At 53.6% G+C, this 20734-nt stretch overlaps 8 protein-coding genes across 8 annotated transcripts; 6 read left to right on the top strand and 2 right to left on the bottom strand.

Annotated features, from left to right (window-relative positions):
• Positions 1 to 212: 212 nt before the first annotated feature.
• QC762_605080 (uncharacterized protein) lies at positions 213 to 973 on the top strand (the record flags this gene model as incomplete). Its single annotated transcript, XM_062892202.1, has 2 exons — positions 213 to 860; positions 929 to 973. 2 exons carry the CDS (start codon positions 213 to 215, stop codon positions 971 to 973), a joined length of 693 nt encoding a protein of 230 aa, XP_062740284.1.
• A 337-nt stretch (positions 974 to 1310) lies between these two features.
• On the top strand, positions 1311 to 1896 carry QC762_0091370 (uncharacterized protein; the record flags this gene model as incomplete). The annotated part of the gene is made up of 3 exons (XM_062884057.1): positions 1311 to 1324; positions 1448 to 1656; positions 1760 to 1896. The coding sequence occupies 3 exons, from the start codon at positions 1311 to 1313 to the stop codon at positions 1894 to 1896; spliced, it is 360 nt and encodes a 119-aa protein (XP_062740283.1).
• Positions 1897 to 2479: 583 nt separating this feature from the next.
• On the bottom strand, positions 2480 to 4256 carry QC762_605070 (uncharacterized protein; the record flags this gene model as incomplete). Its single annotated transcript, XM_062892201.1, has 2 exons — positions 2480 to 2739; positions 2999 to 4256. 2 exons carry the CDS (start codon positions 4254 to 4256, stop codon positions 2480 to 2482), a joined length of 1518 nt encoding a protein of 505 aa, XP_062740282.1.
• A 1834-nt stretch (positions 4257 to 6090) lies between these two features.
• Positions 6091 to 7938, top strand: QC762_605060 (uncharacterized protein). Its single transcript, XM_062892200.1, has 3 exons — positions 6091 to 6526; positions 6581 to 6779; positions 6834 to 7938. Exons 1-3 carry the CDS (start codon positions 6249 to 6251, stop codon positions 7623 to 7625), a joined length of 1269 nt encoding a protein of 422 aa, XP_062740281.1. The 5' UTR covers positions 6091 to 6248; the 3' UTR covers positions 7626 to 7938.
• Positions 7939 to 8260: 322 nt separating this feature from the next.
• On the top strand, positions 8261 to 12068 carry QC762_605050 (uncharacterized protein). The gene is made up of 2 exons (XM_062892199.1): positions 8261 to 8525; positions 8600 to 12068. Exons 1-2 carry the CDS (start codon positions 8415 to 8417, stop codon positions 8762 to 8764), a joined length of 276 nt encoding a protein of 91 aa, XP_062740280.1. The 5' UTR covers positions 8261 to 8414; the 3' UTR covers positions 8765 to 12068.
• On the bottom strand, positions 8903 to 17243 carry QC762_605040 (uncharacterized protein). The gene is made up of 3 exons (XM_062892198.1): positions 11589 to 17243; positions 9494 to 11533; positions 8903 to 9422 (listed from the first exon to the last, which is right to left on the bottom strand). Exons 1-3 carry the CDS (start codon positions 11721 to 11723, stop codon positions 9243 to 9245), a joined length of 2355 nt encoding a protein of 784 aa, XP_062740278.1. The 5' UTR covers positions 11724 to 17243; the 3' UTR covers positions 8903 to 9242.
• On the top strand, positions 12333 to 14901 carry PRP43 (DEAH-box ATP-dependent RNA helicase prp43; the record flags this gene model as incomplete). The annotated part of the gene is made up of 2 exons (XM_062892197.1): positions 12333 to 14654; positions 14752 to 14901. 2 exons carry the CDS (start codon positions 12333 to 12335, stop codon positions 14866 to 14868), a joined length of 2439 nt encoding a protein of 812 aa, XP_062740279.1. The 3' UTR covers positions 14869 to 14901.
• Positions 17244 to 17470: 227 nt separating the features above from the next.
• Positions 17471 to 19621, top strand: QC762_605020 (uncharacterized protein). The gene is made up of 2 exons (XM_062892196.1): positions 17471 to 18676; positions 18737 to 19621. Exons 1-2 carry the CDS (start codon positions 18578 to 18580, stop codon positions 19019 to 19021), a joined length of 384 nt encoding a protein of 127 aa, XP_062740277.1. The 5' UTR covers positions 17471 to 18577; the 3' UTR covers positions 19022 to 19621.
• The last annotated feature ends 1113 nt before the right edge of the window (positions 19622 to 20734 follow it).

Genomic DNA, 20734 nt, shown 5'->3' with positions numbered 1-20734 from the left:
TCGTCTGATCTGGGTGTCGAGAGCAAGCAGCGACTAAAGCGGATCTCTCTTCAGGGTGAATCACAGGATCCTCGAGTATTTATTCTCTCCTCCTTTCCCTTCTTCTACTCTCTCTCTTTCAACCACAACAACAACTCAGTCCGCACAGCTCTGGTCTGCTTTCACTGCCACCAAACCTCTCCTCACAACCCTCTCTCTTCTCCATCCCACCAATGCACCTGAAGTTTCCAATCCTTCGCTATTTGGTCCACGGCCCAATCATCATGATCAACTTCCTCCTCACCCTGGTCCTCCTGACCACAGTCATGGCCATCAACATCGGCCACCTCCCGACCATCCCCCACATCAGCCATACCCCCCGCGCCGTGGACAACACCACCGATGTCAACAACGCCAACATCGACAAATTCCTCTTCCACCCCCGCCCCGTCCAATGCGGCGAAGCCAACCTCCTCCTGGTCGGCATCCCCCCTTATCACCCCATCGTCAAAGCCGGCGGATTCGACCCCAAAATGATCGAAGCCATCCTCGCAAACGACACCAATCTCCTCGTCAACTCCGGCTACAACGTCCGTATGGTCCTCTTTGGTCCCGAGCAGCCCCTTTCCGTGCTGGAGGCGCAATTCGCGGAAATTGACTGCTGGGATGGCACCGGAGTTGGCTTCGGGGAGCGCGGGACTACGGATGTGGGTCTGACAGAGAGGTTCGAGGATACCATTCACTACTTCCGCAAGAGAGTTCCCAACGGGCCGATCATGTTTAATTCTTCGCCTACGACGTTTTTGCCGACGCTGAAGAGACATTTCCCTATTGCGGGGGGAGCGGATTGTGCCAAGGAGGGGAAGCCGGGGAAGCTTTTGGTGAGTTGGACGGGAGTTGATGATGATTTGTGAGAAGAGCGAAGATATACTGAACGTGTTTGTGATAGGGTTTCCGTGTCATCTGCGATGATGGCGTGTGCAAGAAGGACTAAGACGAGTCACTGGCACACACCAACAGCAGCAACTCGTTTTGCATGATCAAACTTTGCGCCATTGCAAGGGATGGTCGAGGTATCCATGGGTAACCTAGGGCATCAATACGGAGAACAGAGGGTGGTAGATGTGGGACCGAGGAAGGAGAACGGGTTGCTTGGGCTGAGGAGGGAAGGATAGCCAGAGTTGGCGCTGGAGAATGATACCCCTGCTTTTTCTCGTCACTTCTTTTGTTTTTTGTTGCTATTTCCTGGCTCTTGATGTTTTTACTTTCTCCGTTTCATTCTGTGCGTTTTGGATAACATTGCTTTCTCAGCTAGATTGACGTCGTTGGATATGAGACGCCGGAGGTGAGCCGGGACTGTCGGATCGGTGCCGGTCCCACCCGGAGGTTGTTGATATTGTTTCTCCGGCATCTCGTTTTCCTTCCGCTGAGTACACACCTCCTCGTTCCTTACTTCTGAACCGCACAGACACCTCGGCCTCACTCAAGAAAAACGCAATCCACAACCGGCCTTACCGAGGAGGTCAATCTTCGCTACCTACTTTACCGATACAGTTTCCATCCTCAACACAACCTCAATCTCGGACACCCTCCCCCTACGCCGCACGCCAATCTCCCTCTCTCCGAAAAACCAATATCTCCTACTCGCAAGCCACGTGGCTCTGCCCGATCTGTCAGGTAAGCGACTCTCTCTCTCTCTCTCTCTCCAGTTGACTTCTTCTAGAACATGCGAATTCCTTACGCTCGCACATGAATTCACTTCTCAAACCAACATCCCAAGATTACCCCACACAAAAGAACCTGCGGGATGTCCGACAGCACAAGTTCCGGGCCCTGCAAAACAAGACACCAGTGGTCAGCGGCACAGTCCGCAGTTTTCCTAGTGACCACGTTTTTGTATTTTATATTTTTTATTAATTTTTTTTGGACCTGGCCTCCGTTGCTACCCGCCGCTGCTGCGACTGTTGCCACGCGGTTGGCGGGAAAGAATGGTGTTTTGTCGTCTTGATCGTGCATATGTGGTGTTAGACTAAGATCTGTTGCCCAAGATGAACAGCTGGGCACCAGCTTTAGTGTTCACATGAGTTTGCACACTCTTGAAGATACCACCAAAGTAGTTGGAGAAATCGAAGTGTGAAAGCAGCGGTATATCATATTCCCTAGGTACTGACTGTCAAACAATTCAACCCCTTATGCAAAGCCCCTATGCCCTATCGATCCCCCTTCACAAGACGTCAACCTCAAATATCCAAAACGCCATCCTCAACAGAAGCAAGGTCTATCCGTCCATCTCTTGTATTAAACTTCCACATCCCATCAAACGAAAGAACAACCCAGTAAACAAACGTATACTCCAACCTGAAGAAGAAGAAGAAGAAGAAGAAGAAGAAGAAGAAAAAAGCAAAACGGGGTATCAAGAGAATGCCAGAAGGTGACCAAAAAACAGCCTCATCCTTCAACCTATCCCAACTCCCATTACCCTTCACCCAAAAACTCAGACCTAAAACTCCCGCGCCTTCACCGGCTCCCGCCCATACAAACTCAACCGATCATCATCATCCTCTTCCCATCTCCCCCCCACAGCCCGTAAATGACTCGGATCAGGCACCTCCACCCTCGCCCCCGTCCCCGTTTCCTCCACCCCCTCGCCAACCCCCTCCACCACCTTCTTCCCATTCCTCAACTCCCAACTCCCCACCCTCTCCTTCTTCTGCCCCCGTCCGCCGTACTCCACATCCTGATCCCCACCCTTCCTATCCCCTTGAACCCCCTTCAACCCATCCCCCTCCCAACAGCACAAAACCTCACCCCCCAACCACATCACCAACCCCGTCACCAACCCCAAAACCCCAACCGTGACCGCCGCCCCAACCGCCCCCAGCAGCAGCAGGATCCATCCCCCTTCCACTCCGCCCATAACACCTCCCCTTCCACCCCCCTCATCATCATCAACAGCACCCCGCCTCTCACAAAACCCAACCCCCGACCCACAACTCCCACACCACCCCCTCCCACCCCCCCCTGACCCCCACCCCCATCATCTTCCTCTCAAAATCCAAAAACTCCAAAGTCGGGTAGTTCACCCCCGTCTCAAACAAACTATAAACCCTCAACCTCGCCTCGCTCGCACTGGAATTCCTATACAGAAACCTCACCTTCAGGTCCTTAACCTCGGGGTACTCCTCCTCCCCATCCATCCCCTTGGTCGTATTCACCGTGCTGAAGAGTTCAAAAAGCATCACCGCCCCCGGGTAAGGGAGCTCACGAAACAGCTCCCTGCTCGCGCCTGCATCCAGCCTCGACAGCGCAAAAAACGCAACAAAGGGCTCGAATGACGAAAAGAGGAGGTTGAGCTTGCTGGTGAAACCCGCCGAACGGATGTTGTCTACCAGCAGGGATTTTGTGTAGCTTGCCAAGGTGCGCCCGGCGATGGTCCTGATGGGGAGGGAGAGGTTCCCGTGGCGGGAGCGGATTTCGCTCGAGGCCAGGGAGCGGAGGCGGGGGAGTTCACCTTCGGCAAAAAGGGGAGATAGCAACGGGTTGTGGAGGTGGTGGTAGGCGGCGTAGTCGTAGATGTTGTAGGCCTGTAGAAAGTCGAGCTGGTCCAAGGGCAGGGAGGAAGAGTTGAAGATGCGGGGGTAGAGGCTTGCGTAAAAGGAGGACGAGGTGGAGAGGTTGGACGAGGGGGTTTCTTCGCTTGGAAAACTGGCCATGGACTGCAAAAAGGAAGGGCAGTGGGAGGAGCCGTCGAGGTAGATGGAGTCTGGGTTGAAGAGGCGGGAGAGGGTTTGGATTTGGGGGTATTGGTAGCCGTCGAGGGGGTAGGTCATTGTTGTTCCGTTTGCTAGGGTGGCGGCGATGGCACCGCCGGTGGAGTTGGAGGGTTTGATGGTGGTGGGGGGGTAGAGGCCTTGGAAGAAGGCCATGGCCGAGGCGATGTTGTAGGTGTCGGTGGTGGACATGGCTCTGAGCTGGCGGTTGTTGATGGTGTATTGCTCTATTCCGTGGATGGGGGCGATGTCGTCGAGGCCGTTACTATCGATGTCATCGTCGTCAGGGGAGGATTTCCAAAGGTAACGGGTTCGCAGGGCGGCGCCTTGGGCTTTGAGCTGTTGCGCGCCGAGGGGGGTGAGGGTTGGGTTGTCTGACAGCAAAGGGGTGCGGTCGCCGTAGAGGATCCAAGCGACGGAGGACCAGACTCGCACGTTGGATTGCGCAAGGGTGGTTGTTGCCAGGAGAGCGGCGACGAGGACCGTCGAGGAAGAGAGGGGGGCCATCCTGTCGAGGCGATCAGGATGTGTAGGGATAAATTGGGCGGTGGTGGTTAACACATGCAGAGGCAGAGGAGACAGAAGTGAGGTTCTAGGGGACAGGTACTACAGTGATTGATTCAAGTATCCTGAGGTAGGTGAGAAAGATGGGGGGAAAAGGGCCCAAAGACAGACTTCTTTTGAGAATTCTCTTCTTCTCCGAGCCTGGTGGAAGCTCTCACCGAGTCCGGCACGCAATAAACAAGGAAAGCTCCAACTCAAGTGCTCTCCTCGGAGCTTTCCACCACCAGCCTGACTCTCTCCCACTGGCCTCTTTGTCCGGTGTGCATGGTGTGCTCAACGAGTCAGGCCTGCTTTCGGCGGGGGAAAGATGAGGGGTAGGTAGGTATCTACCCAGAAAGCACGACATGGAAAGCAAAGCTGCCGTCAAGTGCCCCTCGAACTGATAAAGCTTGAAGACCGATAAGAAGATTGTGATAAACAAGATGGCACGTGCACCGACATTTGACAAGAGGGCGGGGCTAATCAGCAGGGATCGCCGTAAGTGTTTGCAGGGATGTGATCCGCTATTGCAACGCCAAGGGAGTCTAGCCGGGTTGGACGATTATCGAAACGCTGGAACAAATCCATCCATGTTTGGTGTGCTGACGTCCAGCTCAACTTGTCAGCTGTGATGTTGCTCGCTGGACAAACGGAAGCTTTCTCCGTGTCGGTCAGTTTGATGTTGTTGTTTCTCCGGCATCATGAAGTATATTTCAATTGATAGTGTTTCTTATGAGCTCATACTGACAGAAAAGACAGCCAGCTGAAAGGACGTCGTCGTGGTTCGTCGTGGATAGACGAGGCCCCACACGCTTCTTTGGATCGACGGGTAGCGCGTTGGTCGCCATCGGTTGGGACCCTGCAAGGCTGGCGGTGGTGCAGGGTTCATGTCTTGGACTCTCCATGAACAAATGCATTGTTGTTGAAGAAAAACTGCCGAAAGGCATTGGTCTCGGCTTTACGACGTCTGAATATCAACCTCCCGTGTTTCTCTACTGGAAACAATCACGGCGTGATCAACTCTCAGGAGGTCCAGCTGGTCAAGTAGCAACGCGGCAAAGATGAGGGGGACAGTCTGAGAGAGAATGCACTTGGAAACACGGGCTCCCCGCCTTCTGGACCCGTCGCTTTTTTTACACGTCAGGTACCTACCTACCTCCCCCTCGAAGTGGGCTCTGAGGTCAGCAACACCAGTAAAGTCGCATTCAGCCACGATCCCCGACGTTCTGTGCCGTCTCCCAGAGACCTGGACCTGCTGCCGTCACTCTTTTTTGCTCAGACACAAACCGGACCTGACAGAGGAACAAACTTGCACCAGTTGGTAAACAGGGGGGCTGAGTTTGCTAGAAAAACCACACCTGTTTCCATTGGTCAATTTGCCGCCATCGCATCCCAAAGGGAGCCAGAAAATGGCCGAGATGCCCGAACCCCAAGGGTTGCTTCAATGCTTCGTGTCAAAAAGGTAGAGAGCTCTTTTGCCAGCAGTAGACTCGATTCAACAGCTCAGCAGCATCAGTTGTCTGCAGAGCTATCAATACGGTGCCGCCTCGCCGCCTCCGGACCCCAACGCACCAGGAGGTGGTGAGGGAAGGGGGGAAAGGTGGGTTCAATCGCCGAGCGTGTGAGCACGAGAGCGGCGTGCAGAAAACCCCCCGGCGGTGCTGCACCCAAGTCCCTTCTGGGAATGGAAATTGCGCCGTTGGGCCTGGGTCTCGTTAATCTTTCCTCTCCTCTCTCTCCCTCTCCCTCCCTCTCTCTCCCTCTCTCTCTTCTGCATTTTTTGTCTATCTTTCTTTTCGTCATCTCATCTCATTAAACGACAAGACTCTAAAACGACAAACACCAAGGACTTGTGCAACTTTTTGTCGAGGACGAAACATCAACGCCAAGCAGCTGTGACATTGGATGGTTTGACGACGAATTGATATCGGATAACAACGAGCGGGCGGCTCAAAGATGGCGGCCATCGGTCCGTTGACCACGACCTTCTCGGCTCCGTCGAGTTGTGCGACGGTTCTTTCCAACTTTTACGAAATTTTTGAGGGGGATAAGGAGTCGAGTTATGTTCAGGGGCCGCTATTCCCAACACATAAAGACTGTTTCCCGAGTGGTTATGATCCAGAACCGACAAAATACTACTCGCCTGGGTTCTGCCCGCAGGAGTATACAGCTGCATGCTCGAGTGTTCGCACATCCAGCACCGTGACGGAAACCGCCATTGCCTGCTGTCCCAAGTATGTTGATATCTCACGCTCACGGAAGAATTGAGCGCTAACATGCACGTCCAGCTATGGTGTCAAATACACCTGCGCAACCGAATCAAAGCCGGAATCAGGATGCACCACGGTCTGGCAAGGCGGCGCTGGCGAACTCAAGCCAATCGTCATCAAAAACTCCACCATCGCCAGCACTGCAACCGTCACCCTCAGAGGAGGCGCGATATCAGCCTATGCAGTTCAGATCCGCTTCCAAGCCTCTGATCTCTCCGTATGTCTCCCCCTTCCCCCTTTTCGCCCGTGTACATACTAACCCCCTATCTAGAACGCCGTCAGCCCCTCCCGAACAGCAGCCATCCCCCCCGCAACCAATGTCCTCCTCCCCCCAGACAACACCAGCTCCTCGTCCGCCGGCCTAAGCTCAACAGCCATAATCGGCATCGCCGTCGGCGGCGGCCTGGGGTTTTTCATCATTTTTTCCTCGCTATGTCTCTGGTGCTACATGCGCCGTCGCAGGAAACAATACGCCCCCCAACAAAAACCTCGCCAACCCGGAAGCGGCGCCCCTTCACGCTACAGCACCCGCTCCCACCCCCACAATACCTTCTACGACGACACAAACAGTCAACACACAGCCCCAACCCCATCCTACCGCTCCCAACGCTCCCATCGATCCTCCTCCCGAATGCACCACAACACCATTCCCGAGCACGCCGAAGCACCCCCCGTCCCTCCCAAAGAAAAATCGGTTTCTTACCGTGCCATCCCGCCACCGTACGAGCTATCGGAGGAGCCTTCCCCAAGGCTGGGTGGTGGGTACGGGAAGAGAAGCCAGAGCTTGCTGCACAGTCCGGGCAGTGTGAGGACGTATGAAAGTAAAAGGAGCCATGGGAGGGGGGATAGCGGGGTGATGTACGGGGTGGGGATTCAAGTTCCCATCGGGACGAGGGCGCCGGCCGAGCTGGAGGCGGAGGTGCCGGTTGAGAGGGAAAGGGCGGCGAGTCCGGAGAGTGGGATGACGGGGTGGACGGGGTTCACGCAGGCTACGGGGAGTAGTGGCGGGTTGACGGATACGAGGCTGGGGAGGGGGGCGGCGAGTCCGTTGGGGTGGTTGTGATTGGGAGGGTGGTGGTTACCTGGGGAGGTGAGGGTAAACAAGCAAGATCAAAAAGCATGAGTGAGGAAGTTGTTGTTGTTGGGGGGGGGTGAGATCTGTTTCCTATATTATATCATTCCTGGGGTTTGGACTTTGGGAACGGTGGCTTTTCATGTTTGATTTTACTTGGGAAACGGGCGGGTATTTCATCAGCGTGATTATTGGGGATGGATGGATTATTTGGGGCTATGTTAGACGGACTTTGGATAGGTTATATCATGACTTTTTTGGTTTTTTTGAAAGGGGGTGGATGGATGGATGGATAGATGGATGGCTGAATGGATGGATGGATGGATGACTGGGGACGGGAATTGGGCTCTTCAACGGCAGTGTGAGATGAGGTTTGGGTGGGTTAATGAAACTCCTTTAATTGCTGAATGTTTATACTGAGCTGTATTTTGTATTATTATTGTGATTATTTGTTTCAAAAACTACATTTACGAACATCTGTGATGAGTAAGAGAGTGTGTTGAGTGATGCCAGCCCGTGCCACCCGCCAGACACCTGCCCATCTACCCAAACCAACCAACGACGCGGTTGCGCGCCGCGCCAGTTGCGCAAAATGCCAAGCCAAAATTTCCCCCAAGCTTACTTGCTTGCTGGTCGCATTCGCTGTTATCAACTAATTATCGACTGACTATCCACCACCACCATCATCAATCACCACGACGACGACGACGACGACGACAACGGCTCCCGCCCACCACACATCTATCACCCCATACAGTCAGCGGGGGAGAAAAAGCAAAAATGTCCTCCTTCGTCCCCGTCAACCCCCGGCCCTTCCTCCAAGACCTCGTCAACAAGGACGTGATCGTCCGCCTAAAGTGGAACGAGACAGAGTACAAGGGGAGATTAGTCGTATGTTTTTTATCCCAAAAGTTCAAAAGAAACAATCGGTACACTGACGATATGACGACGGCAAAACAAAACAGAGCATCGACTCCTACATGAACATCCAGCTTGCCAACACGGAGGAGTTCATTGAGCAAAAGTTCACGGGCACCCTCGGCCAGGTCCTGATCCGGTGTAATAATGTGCTTTATGTAAGGGGTGCTGAGGGGGGGGACAAGGGGGGGGATACGAAGATGGAGGAGTGAGCGGCGGGCGTGGGCCTGAAGTTTTAAGATCGAGAGTGGGATGGATAGAGAACGCAATAGGACATTGACGCGAGGTCGCGATTGGGGAGGGACTGGATCTCACATGGGGGGGGTTAATACCAACGAGACGATGACGGCGCAAAACATTTCTACATTGCCGCCAGTGTCATCACGATAACTTGACTGGCCCAACAGAAGGGGAGGAGGACATTCTGCGGCGCAAAGAGCAAGTCGGAGAAGGGGGATGAAGGGCGGCAAAAAAGAAAAAGAAAAAGGCGTTACATAAAATCTTCCATGATAGAGATAAAAAATGGTAAGAGGTTTCTTCGCTGTCTGTCGATACCTCTCTCTCTCTGCTGACACAATGGGGCCAAAACCAAAGAGTCAGATATCTCAAAGTAGCAATTCAAAACCGACTTTTTAAAACACCCCTTCTTTTCCCTAGCCTACCATATACCCCCTCTACTATCCAACACAACTACATCAAACAAGCAACCTTCTTACTACTATGCATCTCGCTCGCCCCCACCTTGATCCTCGTCTGCGGCCCAACCCAGGCGTACACCTCGATCAGCCACTCATACCAAACCTTGGTGTCGTCCGTCTGCCTCCACATGCTAACCTCCAACTCGGCGTCCTGAGGAAAGTACAGCGGTTTCTAATCGTGCGTCATGTCAGCAAAACCGTCCTCCCCCCACCTCCCATTCTCCTTTTGCGAATGTTACATACCTTGAGCGGAAAAAAGATGGGAAACCAACTAATCATATCCTTACTCTTCCTATCGATCTGATCAGGCAAGATGCTAATCTCCACCCTTTTCCCCTCCCCCTCCCCCTCCAACTGGCTCTCATAAAGCGTCGACTCAAAATACCCCGCCAACCCGTGAGTAACACCCCGCGTAGGGCAAACAAACGTCAAGTGACAGCGCCTGGCATTATGCTCGTTCGTCCCATTACTCCCATACATCGCCCCCCCGCCGGGGGTGACATACTTCCTCCCAAACCCATACTCAGCAGCAAACTCGTCCGCCCTGTTGACACCAACAGGATGAACAAACTCCCACGCCTGCTGAAACCTCGGGTGATTAGGGACCTTTTGCGCGTTGAAATCCAGCTGAAACAACCTGACAACATAAGGGATCTCAAACGCGTGCGGGTCTGACTCACGGGAGGCGATGTCAGCAAACAGCCTCGGGGTGGAGATCGGGGAGAGGTGGGCGGTGTAGCTGTGAGGGATAGACATCCCGCTCGGTTGAAAGAGATGGTTCTGGATGCCATCCAGACATTCAGGCGACAGCTCATTATCTCCAAACGAACCAAGGAGCTCCGTCACCAGTATGTCAACTTTGCACGGCGTAGACGACCCCCGGGGAACCGGCCCGCCCCAGCCGCGCATGTCTGTCTTGACGAGCGTCACCTGCCCGTCCCACTCCCGCTTGTTCTTGTTCAAGAGGTAGACAAACGCGTTCTGGTTCTTCTCCACGGCCCAGAGTTGGATCTTGGTGTTGGTTGCCTGTGCCGCGCGGAGGACACGAGTAACAAGAGGCCCACGGCCGGCGCCGGCGACAGCGCAGACGAGTTCTGGGTTGTAAGGTTCGCTCTCTGTTCCGAGGGCCGAGGGCTTCTTGAGGATCTTCCACTCGGCCATGGCTTCCTTGATGGCGGCTTCGTACTGGTCGTATTTGACCGGGTCGCCCTCGAAGACCTCGTAGGTGGCTGACTCGAGGTTGTCGGCGAGGGGCTGGAGGGGGGACTGGAGCCAGTCTTGGAAACTAATCAAGGCTGGTGTTTCCATGGCCGTGTAGGGGGGTTGTTGACGCTCGAGGTACTTCATGTACGAGACGTACTCGTTCAGGCCCGACTTGGGCTTGCGTTCCTGGAGGGCTTTGCTTGCTTCGGCGAGGGAGGGGTACTCGATCGCTTTGATGGCACGGGCGGCGCCGAGGTCTTCGGCGTTGGGACCGACGTCATTCAGGATGATCCAGGGGGCGTTCTTGAGACGCATGTAACGGTTGATGAGATCTTGGTGGTGCTTGGTGAGGGTTGGGCTGCCGGCTCGGTTGGACTGAAAGACGGACTGGCCGATGGTCAAGAAGTGCAATGGCTCCGAGAACCACCGCTCCTGGAGGTTCTTTTCCGGCACACGGCGAGGAATGCGGAGGGCGAGGAATAATCTGCTCGAGTACTCGCATACTGAGCGGATGGTGTGCCATGAGTCCCATGAAGTGAAGATGTCAATCTCTTTCTTGGGGTCAGCGTCCATACGGCTCCCGTCAAAGATATCCGAGAGCGTCTCGCACTTCTCCTCCAACAGGGGCTCGCGGTACATGGGCAGGTGAATGATCAGGTTAGCCCTTGTCACCTGAAGCAACGCCTCCTGAATCGCACGGGCAAACTGAGCAACACCACGGCCGCTCTCATCTTGCCTAGGCCCGGGGATCACGATGGTCCTGGCACCGCAGAAGTTGGCATAGGCGACCTCCATGTTGAGGACCTGGCGAGAGACGCCCGAGATGTACGGGTCTGTGGAGCAAAGGTCGATCCATGGGCTGGCATAGGTGATGAAGGAGCCGATGTGGTGGCTTGGGTACAGCGAGGTGTCCTCATCTGTCAGTGTTGGCACGATGGGTACTGGCAGAGACGGGTTCGTCCTTTGAGCCGGAGCCAGACGGTCGTTCCATTCTTGCCTCTCCTTGAGAAATTCCTTGTGCTGGTCGACAACCCTCCGGAAGAAATGCTGGTTGGTGATTGGGGCAGTGACAAAGTTGAACTAGACAGTTCGTGTTAGTGTTTGTTTACGCTCGGGAATCTGCAAGGGATCTTACTCCACTGTTAAGAACCTGGTTGTACTGGTCGTCGTCGAGGACCTCGCACCGGTCCGAGTCGTGCTGGCCAATGTAGTAATGAGGACGGGACTCGTAGTCCTCCGAGGCCGGGTTGAGGGCTCCTGAATACGACATGTTGGGGTCGATTTATGAGCTTGGGTAGAGTGAGTGTAGCGATGTGATAGAGGTGGTATATAAAAGCACATTCAGTTTGGCGGGGCTAACAACCACCGCGGGGTGATGGGACGGACGTCGAGTCGGACTTGGAGCAAAAGCAGGGGAAAACCCAAACTTGAATGATGATTCAAAGCTGCTCTATGATAGGTACAACGGGGCCCCAAAGTGAACTCGGGACTGTGCCACCACGTTTCTTCCCAATATGCCGATTGTCTAGGTGAGCCCGAACCCTGAGAGAAAATTTGGGTTGCTGTGCTTGGGTCAGGGCAGAAACAGTGTGGAACGCGGGGTGTGAGATCGGATAGAGTGATACATAAGCGACTTGATCTGTAGAGATGTTTGTTTTGACCTGTTCTGAGCTGCTGAGAGTAGAATGAGTAGACCTCTCCTCATCAAACCCACCTCGAAAACAATCTATCAATACTTGTCATAATTCGACAAGTTGGCACTTGAAAGCTTGAACAGCTGTATAAGTCCCGATGAGATAGATCGTATACTCTGTAAATGCTTATCGCCGGACTGGGGGTCTTGATCGCCCCACTATCCAAAATTTTAGTGGAAACGCGGATGTGCTTGCCAAACAAAAAGTTGCGGCAGCCTTGTGGACGGCATCGACAGGGCAAGGCAAGCGCAAACAGTGAAATCCCCGCCATTCCATCTGTCTTGTGCAGAATCTCTCACCTCATCTCTGCACTCACTCCTCTCACCTTCGGAATGGCCGATCAAAAGGGCACGAAGCGATCGAGCGTGGAAAGCGACGCCCAGGACTCGAAGCGCATCAAGACCGACGACAAGCCCAACCCATATCTCGCCCACCTCAACATGGACGGCGCCAACGACTTCAAGTCGCCTCTCGACGAGATGGAGCGCCACAACACCACCGCCCTTCAGGCCGCGAAGGCTGAGGACTCGGACATCAACCCCTGGACCGGCAAGCCGCATTCGGAGAACTACTTCAAGATCCTCAAGACTCGTCGCGACCTGCCCGTCTCCAAGCAGCGCGAAGAGTTCCTCGAGCTCTACCACAAGACCCAGATTCTCGTCTTCGTCGGTGAGACTGGTTCCGGCAAAACCACACAGATCCCTCAGTATGTTCTTTACGACGAAATGCCACACCAGACCGGCAAGCTCATTGCTTGCACGCAGCCTCGTCGTGTCGCCGCCATGTCGGTCGCCCAGCGTGTCGCAAACGAACTCGATGTTGAACTGGGTCAGGAAGTCGGTTACAGCATCCGTTTCGAGAACAGGACCGGCCCCAAGACTCTCCTCAAGTACATGACGGATGGTCAGCTGCTGCGCGAGGCCATGCACGATCCCAACATGAACCGGTACAGCTGCATCATTCTCGATGAAGCTCACGAACGTACGCTCGCCACCGATATCCTGATGGCCCTCCTCAAGGAGATTGCCCACAGAAGAAGCGACCTGAAGATCATTGTCATGTCTGCCACGCTCGATGCGCAAAAGTTCCAATCCTACTTCAGCTTGCGGAAGGAGGACCCTCCCGCCCCTTTGCTCGCCGTTCCCGGTCGCACATACCCTGTCGAGATCTTTTACACCCCCGAACCCGAGCGAGATTACGTCGAGGCCGCCGTCAGGACAGTTCTTCAGATTCATGCGGTTGAGCCCGAGGGTGACATCCTGCTCTTCCTGACGGGTGAAGAGGAGATTGAGGATGCCTGCCGCCGGATCAGTTTGGAGGTGGATGATATGGTCAGAGAATCAGACGCTGGTCCGCTGGCCATCTACCCTCTTTACGGTACTTTGCCACCACATCAACAACAAAAGATCTTCGACAAAGCCCCCGAGCCATTCCGGAAGGGGGGTCGTCCCGGCCGCAAGTGCATCGTGGCGACCAACATTGCCGAAACCTCGTTGACGATCGACGGTATCGTCTATGTCGTGGACCCTGGGTTCAGCAAGCAAAAGATCTACAACCCTCGCTCTCGTGTGGAATCGCTCTTGGTTTCTCCCATCTCCAAGGCCTCGGCCCAACAGAGAGCCGGTCGTGCCGGTCGTACCAGGCCGGGAAAGTGCTTCCGTCTCTACACCGAGAAGGCCTTTAAGAAAGAGCTTATTGAGCAGACTTATCCTGAAATTCTCCGGTCTAACCTCTCCAACACCATTCTTGAACTCAAGAAGCTTGGTGTCGAAGATTTGGTGCACTTTGACTTCATGGACCCACCAGCCCCTGAGACCATGATGCGCGCCCTCGAGGAACTCAACTACCTTGCCTGTCTCGATGATGACGGTGGTCTCACTAAGCTTGGGAGCTTGGCGTCTGAGTTCCCCTTGGATCCCGCTCTGGCCGTCATGCTCATCTCTTCTCCCGAGTTCTACTGCTCCAACGAGATCCTCTCCATCACCTCGTTGTTGTCGGTACCTCAAATATGGATCCGTCCCAACAACAACCGCAAGCGTGCCGACGAGATGAAGGCCCAGTTTGCCCACCCCGACGGCGACCACCTGACGCTTCTCAACGCCTACCACGCCTACAAGGGCGCCGAGCAAAACGGTGAGGACATCAAGAAGTGGTGCCACGAGCACTTTTTGTCGTTCCGTCACCTGTCCTCTGCCGACAATGTCCGGGCTCAGCTCAAGCGCATCATGGAGACGCACGAGATTGAGCTCGTGTCGACGCCGTTCAACAACAAGGACTATTACACCAACATTCGACGGGCGCTGCTGGCGGGGTTTTTTATGCAGGTCGCCATGAGGGAGAGCTCGAATAGCAAGATTTACAAGACGGTGAAGGACGACCAGATGGTGATGATTCATCCGAGCACGGTGGTGTCGAGCCCGTATGATTGGGTGGTGTACAATGAGTTTGTGCTCACGACGAAGCAGTATATCCGGACGGTGACGAATGTTAGGCCCGAGTGGCTTCTTGTAAGTTTTCTTTTCTTTTTTTTCTTATTTTTTGTTTTTTGGGTGGGGGGAAGTGGAAGAAGAGGGTTGCTAACTTTTGGGGGTGGTATAAATATAGGAAATTGCGCCGGTTTATTATGATGTTGATACTTTTGAGAAGGGGGAGATCAAGTCTGCGCTGGTGAGGTTGACGGAGAAGGTGAAGAGGAGGCAGGCTATGAAGGGGGGGTATTGATTTGGTGTGTATGGGATGTGTTAATGTATCTGAGCATGTTGGGGGTTGGGGGTGGGGGGAGGTAAAATAGACAATTTGATGATTTGGGACATGGTGCAATTTTTGGGCGTGTGTTGATGTGGGTAACTACCTAATTGTGTTTACGGGAAGCGTGAGATAGACGGGCGAGTTTTTGCTTGCGGGTGGAAGATGAGGATTTCCTGAACAGGAAGGGTTTACTTTCTTGCTGGATCGTGAGATACGTGATGTGTGCGATGGTTAGAGGGGGGGAATGGTGTAGAGATTGTGGGACTTTGAGCAAGATTTGTAAGTTTGACGGGAGAGTAATGGTGGGGGGGAGGGGGGGTTGTCAGCTGTGTGAGAGAAGAAGACGGGTGTGGGTGTGGGTGTGGGTTGGATGACGTCCAAGATTTATCATGGCTTTGTGGAGATGTCGAGGGAGAGGGATACTTTGTTAGGATAGTGGGTGTTATCGGGATGGTTGAATAAGGGGTAATTTGGGGGACGGACTAAGAGTTTTGGGTGACGTTTTTGTGAGATGACGCAGGAATGTGTGTGTATAAATGGTATTGGCTTGCGTGGTGATGGTGATGGTGGTGATAGGGAAGAGGGACAACAAGAATGATTGATCAAGCTGTGAATGTCACGCATGGAATCTTCTCCTTCCAGTCAAGAAAAGAAAAAAAAATGGATGCTGCTCAAATTCTTCTAGAATCTCTCTATTCTACAACACAAAATCTGCTCGTGATATGGAAAGTGTGGAAGACAACTCCCCCCACAAGCAGGGGTATCATTTCCCCCAACCATTATCATCCCTCTCTTTACGATAGATAGCAGCTTTGCTCGCCGGTTTCATGGGTCCAAAAGGCATATCAAAGCAGTGAAACGTCAAAACCCATCACCTCTACACCTTCGGTCCAATCAGTAGATAGGGAAGGAAAGCACATGCGGCTTGCCGAGGTATGGACGGCCGGCGGCCGGTCCGGGACATGGGCATTTTGCGCTCTGTTCCCCGAGACCTGACTGAGAAAGATGGCGTTTTGGTGGCTTGCTATGCAAATGCCGTGCTACCATGTCAATACAATGCTGCCGAGGCGGTCCAATCAGCTTTGGGTATATGCGAGCTGACAGTGGTGGGTATGTATGAGTGGGAACCCGGTGAATGGGGCCATGATGGGGAGGATCCCAAGCGTCTGGCCCTCTGTGGATTTTCCTTGTGTTGGATTGTCTATCCCCGAGATATGTTCAGTTGGTGTTTGATGTCTCTCTCCTTCTCGGTGGGTTGACCTCCGCTGATACTGAGGTTGCAGTCAACTAGAGGTGATCAATGCAAAGCTACACTCGCCATGTTCATGGCCAACCGTCCTCGAGAATGGCAACAAGCAACATGAACCTCCATCCCTACCTATATTATAACGCGGCTTCAACACCCGGCGCCCGCCTGTGGCACACCGCCCGGGATGGCCCGTCGAGTGTAGTAGTATTTGTGTGATATGTTCTGCTAGGCTGGCGTCATGTGTCGTGGCAGCTGCCGTGGGGAAGCCGGAAAGGCATGATAGGTGCCGAATTTCTTGGTTTGTGTCGTATTCTCGAAGAATGACACTATTTCTGAGGCTCATGACGCTGCTGCGGTGTAAAGGAGGTGTCAAGTATGCCTGGAGGAAGGGAGATTGACCAAGGGGTGATTCCCCGTAGCTGTATTATCGTGGGTGTTACGACAGGCGGGCAAGTGATATGCTGATACCCGCCTGGATACTCCGTGTCTCTAGAGATGGCGCTTCGAAGAGTGGGTATATTTGAGTCAGATATTGTGGTCTGTGAGAGGTCTCTGCTGTGAAATCTTTTCTGGACCTGTGAGTGAGCGAGACCGTCGTTGTACCATAATCATATCATGGTCAATAGCAGCGCAAATCTCATGATGTAAGCGGTGAAAAGCAAAGGCAAATCGATGGTACTGGTCAAGTCCGGTTATAGCACCCGGACAGTGGGTTCATCGAGGCCGCAAGGATTGAAGACCCCGTGATAACCAAACGCGGCATAGGCCGGGGAAGAGTCGCAACTGAGGTGAATTGAGGGTTTCTGTTCTCGAAGTGATAGCTGAGAAGTTACAAAGTCAAGAATAGAGAGGAATCTCATGCAAGGCCCATGTGAAGATGCACGGAGTACCCGCTTCCAACGCTACCTCACGGTCTAATGGGAGAGGAAACAAGGCTGGATGCATGTTTGCAGGAAAAGTGACGACCCTGTTGTGTTGGAGAACTTGTTGCTTCGTTGATCGACATATTGGGAAAGAATCACCCTCTTGATGGCCTAGAGCGTCTGGCTGCATGGCATCATGGCCGAACTTGGATTCTGTGGGCGTCCTGAAATCTGCGTAATACTTCGGGGAAAACTTGGGGTTTGTAGCATTATGGCACAAGGTAGCTGTTCGAGGCAGCGAGCACTGAAGACAGTGAGAACACTGTGTTAGCCCCACTGACCCGCGAGCCGCTAGCCTGCAGTGGATCCCCACTGACAGACCGGGACTGGCCCTGTTGCTTGTTTCTGACACCATTTCTCAACAGGCAGCGATCGCTGGCGGGCAGAACCCACATTCACATTGCTTCTTTTCTTCTGCCGACGGGAGAAGTTTCTTTTTTCAGCCGCAACAGTCGAAGAGATACGGATCTCGAAAAAAAAAGACTGACAATGGCATGTCAAGACCAAATTGTGTCACCTTCTTGGCTCCCGCCTCGACCCACCCGGCCCGTCTGACACAACACCACACAACACAACGCAAGGAGAAAAGGGACCTCACTGCTCGGGTAGCACAAGGAGACGGGAACGACAAGTCAGTGCTGCTAGTGGGGGTACACTGAAGAAGCACCTCTGCCCGCCAACACTCCCTATTCGTCGCCCACAAGGCAGGACGTTGAGACGGGGCCCGATGCAGCTCCGGAGCAGCACCCTCAACACCCCCGGCCTTTTCCCAAATTTATCTCGCTCGCTCGTATCGTGCCATGAGCCCACAGCGCAACGACAGAGATGTTCCCCCCTAATTCCAGTTTCCAAAACATCCAGACTCGGCCTTGGCGTCGCTAGCGGGCCTGATACTATCGTTTACAAGGCACGGAGAATGGCGCCGGGTGGTGTCTCCGAACCCCTCAATCAACAAAATGGCGTGTCTGGAACCTTGATGAACCATGGACGCACATGGCAGTCGTCGTAAAAAGACGTATGCCAGGTGGTATTCATCCAACATTGAAGAAGGCGCCACATGGAAGTCGAACCCGGGTGAACCAAACCAACCCCCGGCCCCCCCCCCCCTGGTCAATCCCGCCTCGGCTTTCCAACCGCCGGCACCTCTCCGATCACTTGGCCTGCTGGTCGACTTTGTCGTACCATGCGCCCTGTTCACGTCAGAGGTTGACAAAAGCGCGTCGAGATGGTTCAATCCAACATATAAATCTACCGTGAACCTCGAGGGCCATGTTTTCTTTTTTCCCTCTATCCATCCACATGATTGCAGGTGTTCAGACGACCCCGGAGACCTAAAACAAGCCACGGAATCTCCTTCCTCAGCTACACACCCCAGAAAGCACCTCGAGCTTTCTACTTATAAAGTCGCTTGGCTGTCAGCGGACAGTCCACATCTTATTGCACCTTAGATCTCCCTTCGTGGATCAAAATCAGCAGCACCCACACCTTACGCACCAAACTCACCTTCACCATGTCTGGCGGATTCAACAAGTACCGATGCAAGTACTTCTTGAGCTACAACTGCCCCAATTGGGTGTTTATGAACGGCCACGCTTGCGGCTCTTGTCTTGTGAGTTTGATAGTTGTCCTTGGTGGTTCTTACATGTGACTAACCATGTTTCGTCTCCAGGCCGAGGGCCGTGAAGCAATGGAGCCTGCGGAGTCCACCGGGGCTCTTGCAACCTGGCGACAGCCCACCGAGGTCTGCGTCCCCAAAGCGTTCCAGGGAACGCTCCAATACATCATCATGGAGGCTGTTCCGAATGCCACCGCTGGATCGTACTGGACCTTGCGGCAAAAGGTCTTGGACCCCCGGACTCAAATGAGCCAAATCAACATCAACCAAATTACGACAAGCGACACCCCGCGGCCTGTCATGACCACGACGGGCATTCCTATGCAGGTGCGATATTAAAGGGGGTGCAACGACGACGACTTACCCAGCCTGATTTCAGTCAATGGCCAATTGGGCTTTTGGATGGTATGTTGGGATTTTGGAATCTCAGAGTGTGAGCTTTCTTTGGTTTGACGTGTGGTGGATGCCAACGAGCACGACTGGAAACGCAAGCAACAATGCATTTGAACCCCCTGGATGTATGAAAGAGAGAGCTCCATGGATTGGGTACACAGAACCAACAATGGAGCGATGGACGCGATTTTCTTTGTTCTTTGTTTCTTTTCCCGAGCAACAAAAGATTGATACCACTGGGGTTTTCCATCTGATGTGGAGGGTGTGAATCTGCAGTTCTGGTCGACATGGGAGTCTACGGTTACATGGGTGGCACGGAATGGCGTTGCTTCCTGCGTGATTGCGGCGCAGAACTGGTCTTGGTCGAACTACTGTCATTTTCGGGCTCAATTGAGCAATAGCAAAAAGCAAACTATAGCCAGCAGAATGAATTCAGAGCGATTCCCAGTCTGCCTAGCCTGCATCGCAGGAAGAGGAACCTATCTCCGTCAACTGCACATATGCACCACCTGGCGTGTCGCCAAAGATAAGCCTTGATCACCACCCATCGCCGACCAAGCAGGGTCAGCCCGGTCTCGTTTTGTTGTTCTCGCGCCATGCACGCATTTCATCCCGTTCATCTTTTTTCTTCGGTTGCGAACACTCTGCGATGCTCCAGTTTGCGAATCGAAACCAGCCGTTCCTGTCACACAGCTTCTAGTCTGCAGCAATGCATCGTTCAACCCCTCCTTTGAGATCAGTCTGGACTTGGATGGCGGTTGTCCGGGCAAGCAACACGATGGTGTATGGTGGTGCGGGGGGCGGGATGGGCTCTTTATACTCGCTTCTCATACATATAACGACATGACAGAACGGCCTGCTTGGTGCCGACATCACATGGTGGGAACAGCTATGTCTGCCATGCTGCTTGCCAAGTCCCGCTTCCAATGAGATGGGGAGCGGGCAACCTGGTTGTATGTATTACGTTTGCCATGTATGCATAGGCGACCAGTTCGCCTATTTGAGCAGGGTCGAGCCAGAACTGAACTGCCGTTGTAAGGACAGTGTTGCTGCTTCACACCACTACCTATCTAGAAACATACCATACCACCCTATGGCCCGTCTCTTGACGGCCATCACCACCACCACCTATCATCTGAAGCGTTGCCTACCCCTGTCTGTTTCTTTTTGCCTTCTGACATCGACACGGCCAGGGCCAGCTTCCGAGAACGCCGCATATTTGATGTGCGATGGGATGTCTTTCTGAGAAGTGACGCGCCAGTCGGGGAGGGGGTATTGGCACGCGCAAGTTTCATGAGTACCGATGTGGATATCTTGCTGGTCCTTGACATCCTAGTTTGGGGTTCAAGTTTGAACCGTCCGCTCATCAACCAAAGCCGGGCGGATATCTCGACAATACAATTCACGACGTCCCTAAATCCGCTCCTATCAGATCACCCATCCCAACTGATTATCAGAGCCCATACACAGTACATGCCAACCCCGTCGGTCCGAACTCCCACATCCAAAGTTCCCCCCTCCCATCACCACCTCACCAACAAGCAAGGTTCGGCAAGGCCCGGCCCTGGACAACTGCTCAAGAACTGTCTGTCCCCACACACTCCACTGACTCCGCACGCACGCCGTTTGAACTAGTGGCCCTAGGTTAGCGCAACGGTT

Source organism: Podospora pseudocomata, chromosome 6 (assembly GCF_035222375.1).
Source record: "Podospora pseudocomata strain CBS 415.72m chromosome 6, whole genome shotgun sequence".
NCBI lineage: Eukaryota > Fungi > Ascomycota > Sordariomycetes > Sordariales > Podosporaceae > Podospora > Podospora pseudocomata.
The sequence above is the reverse complement of the archived record's forward strand: the minus strand, read 5'-3'. Positions and strand labels throughout refer to the sequence as shown.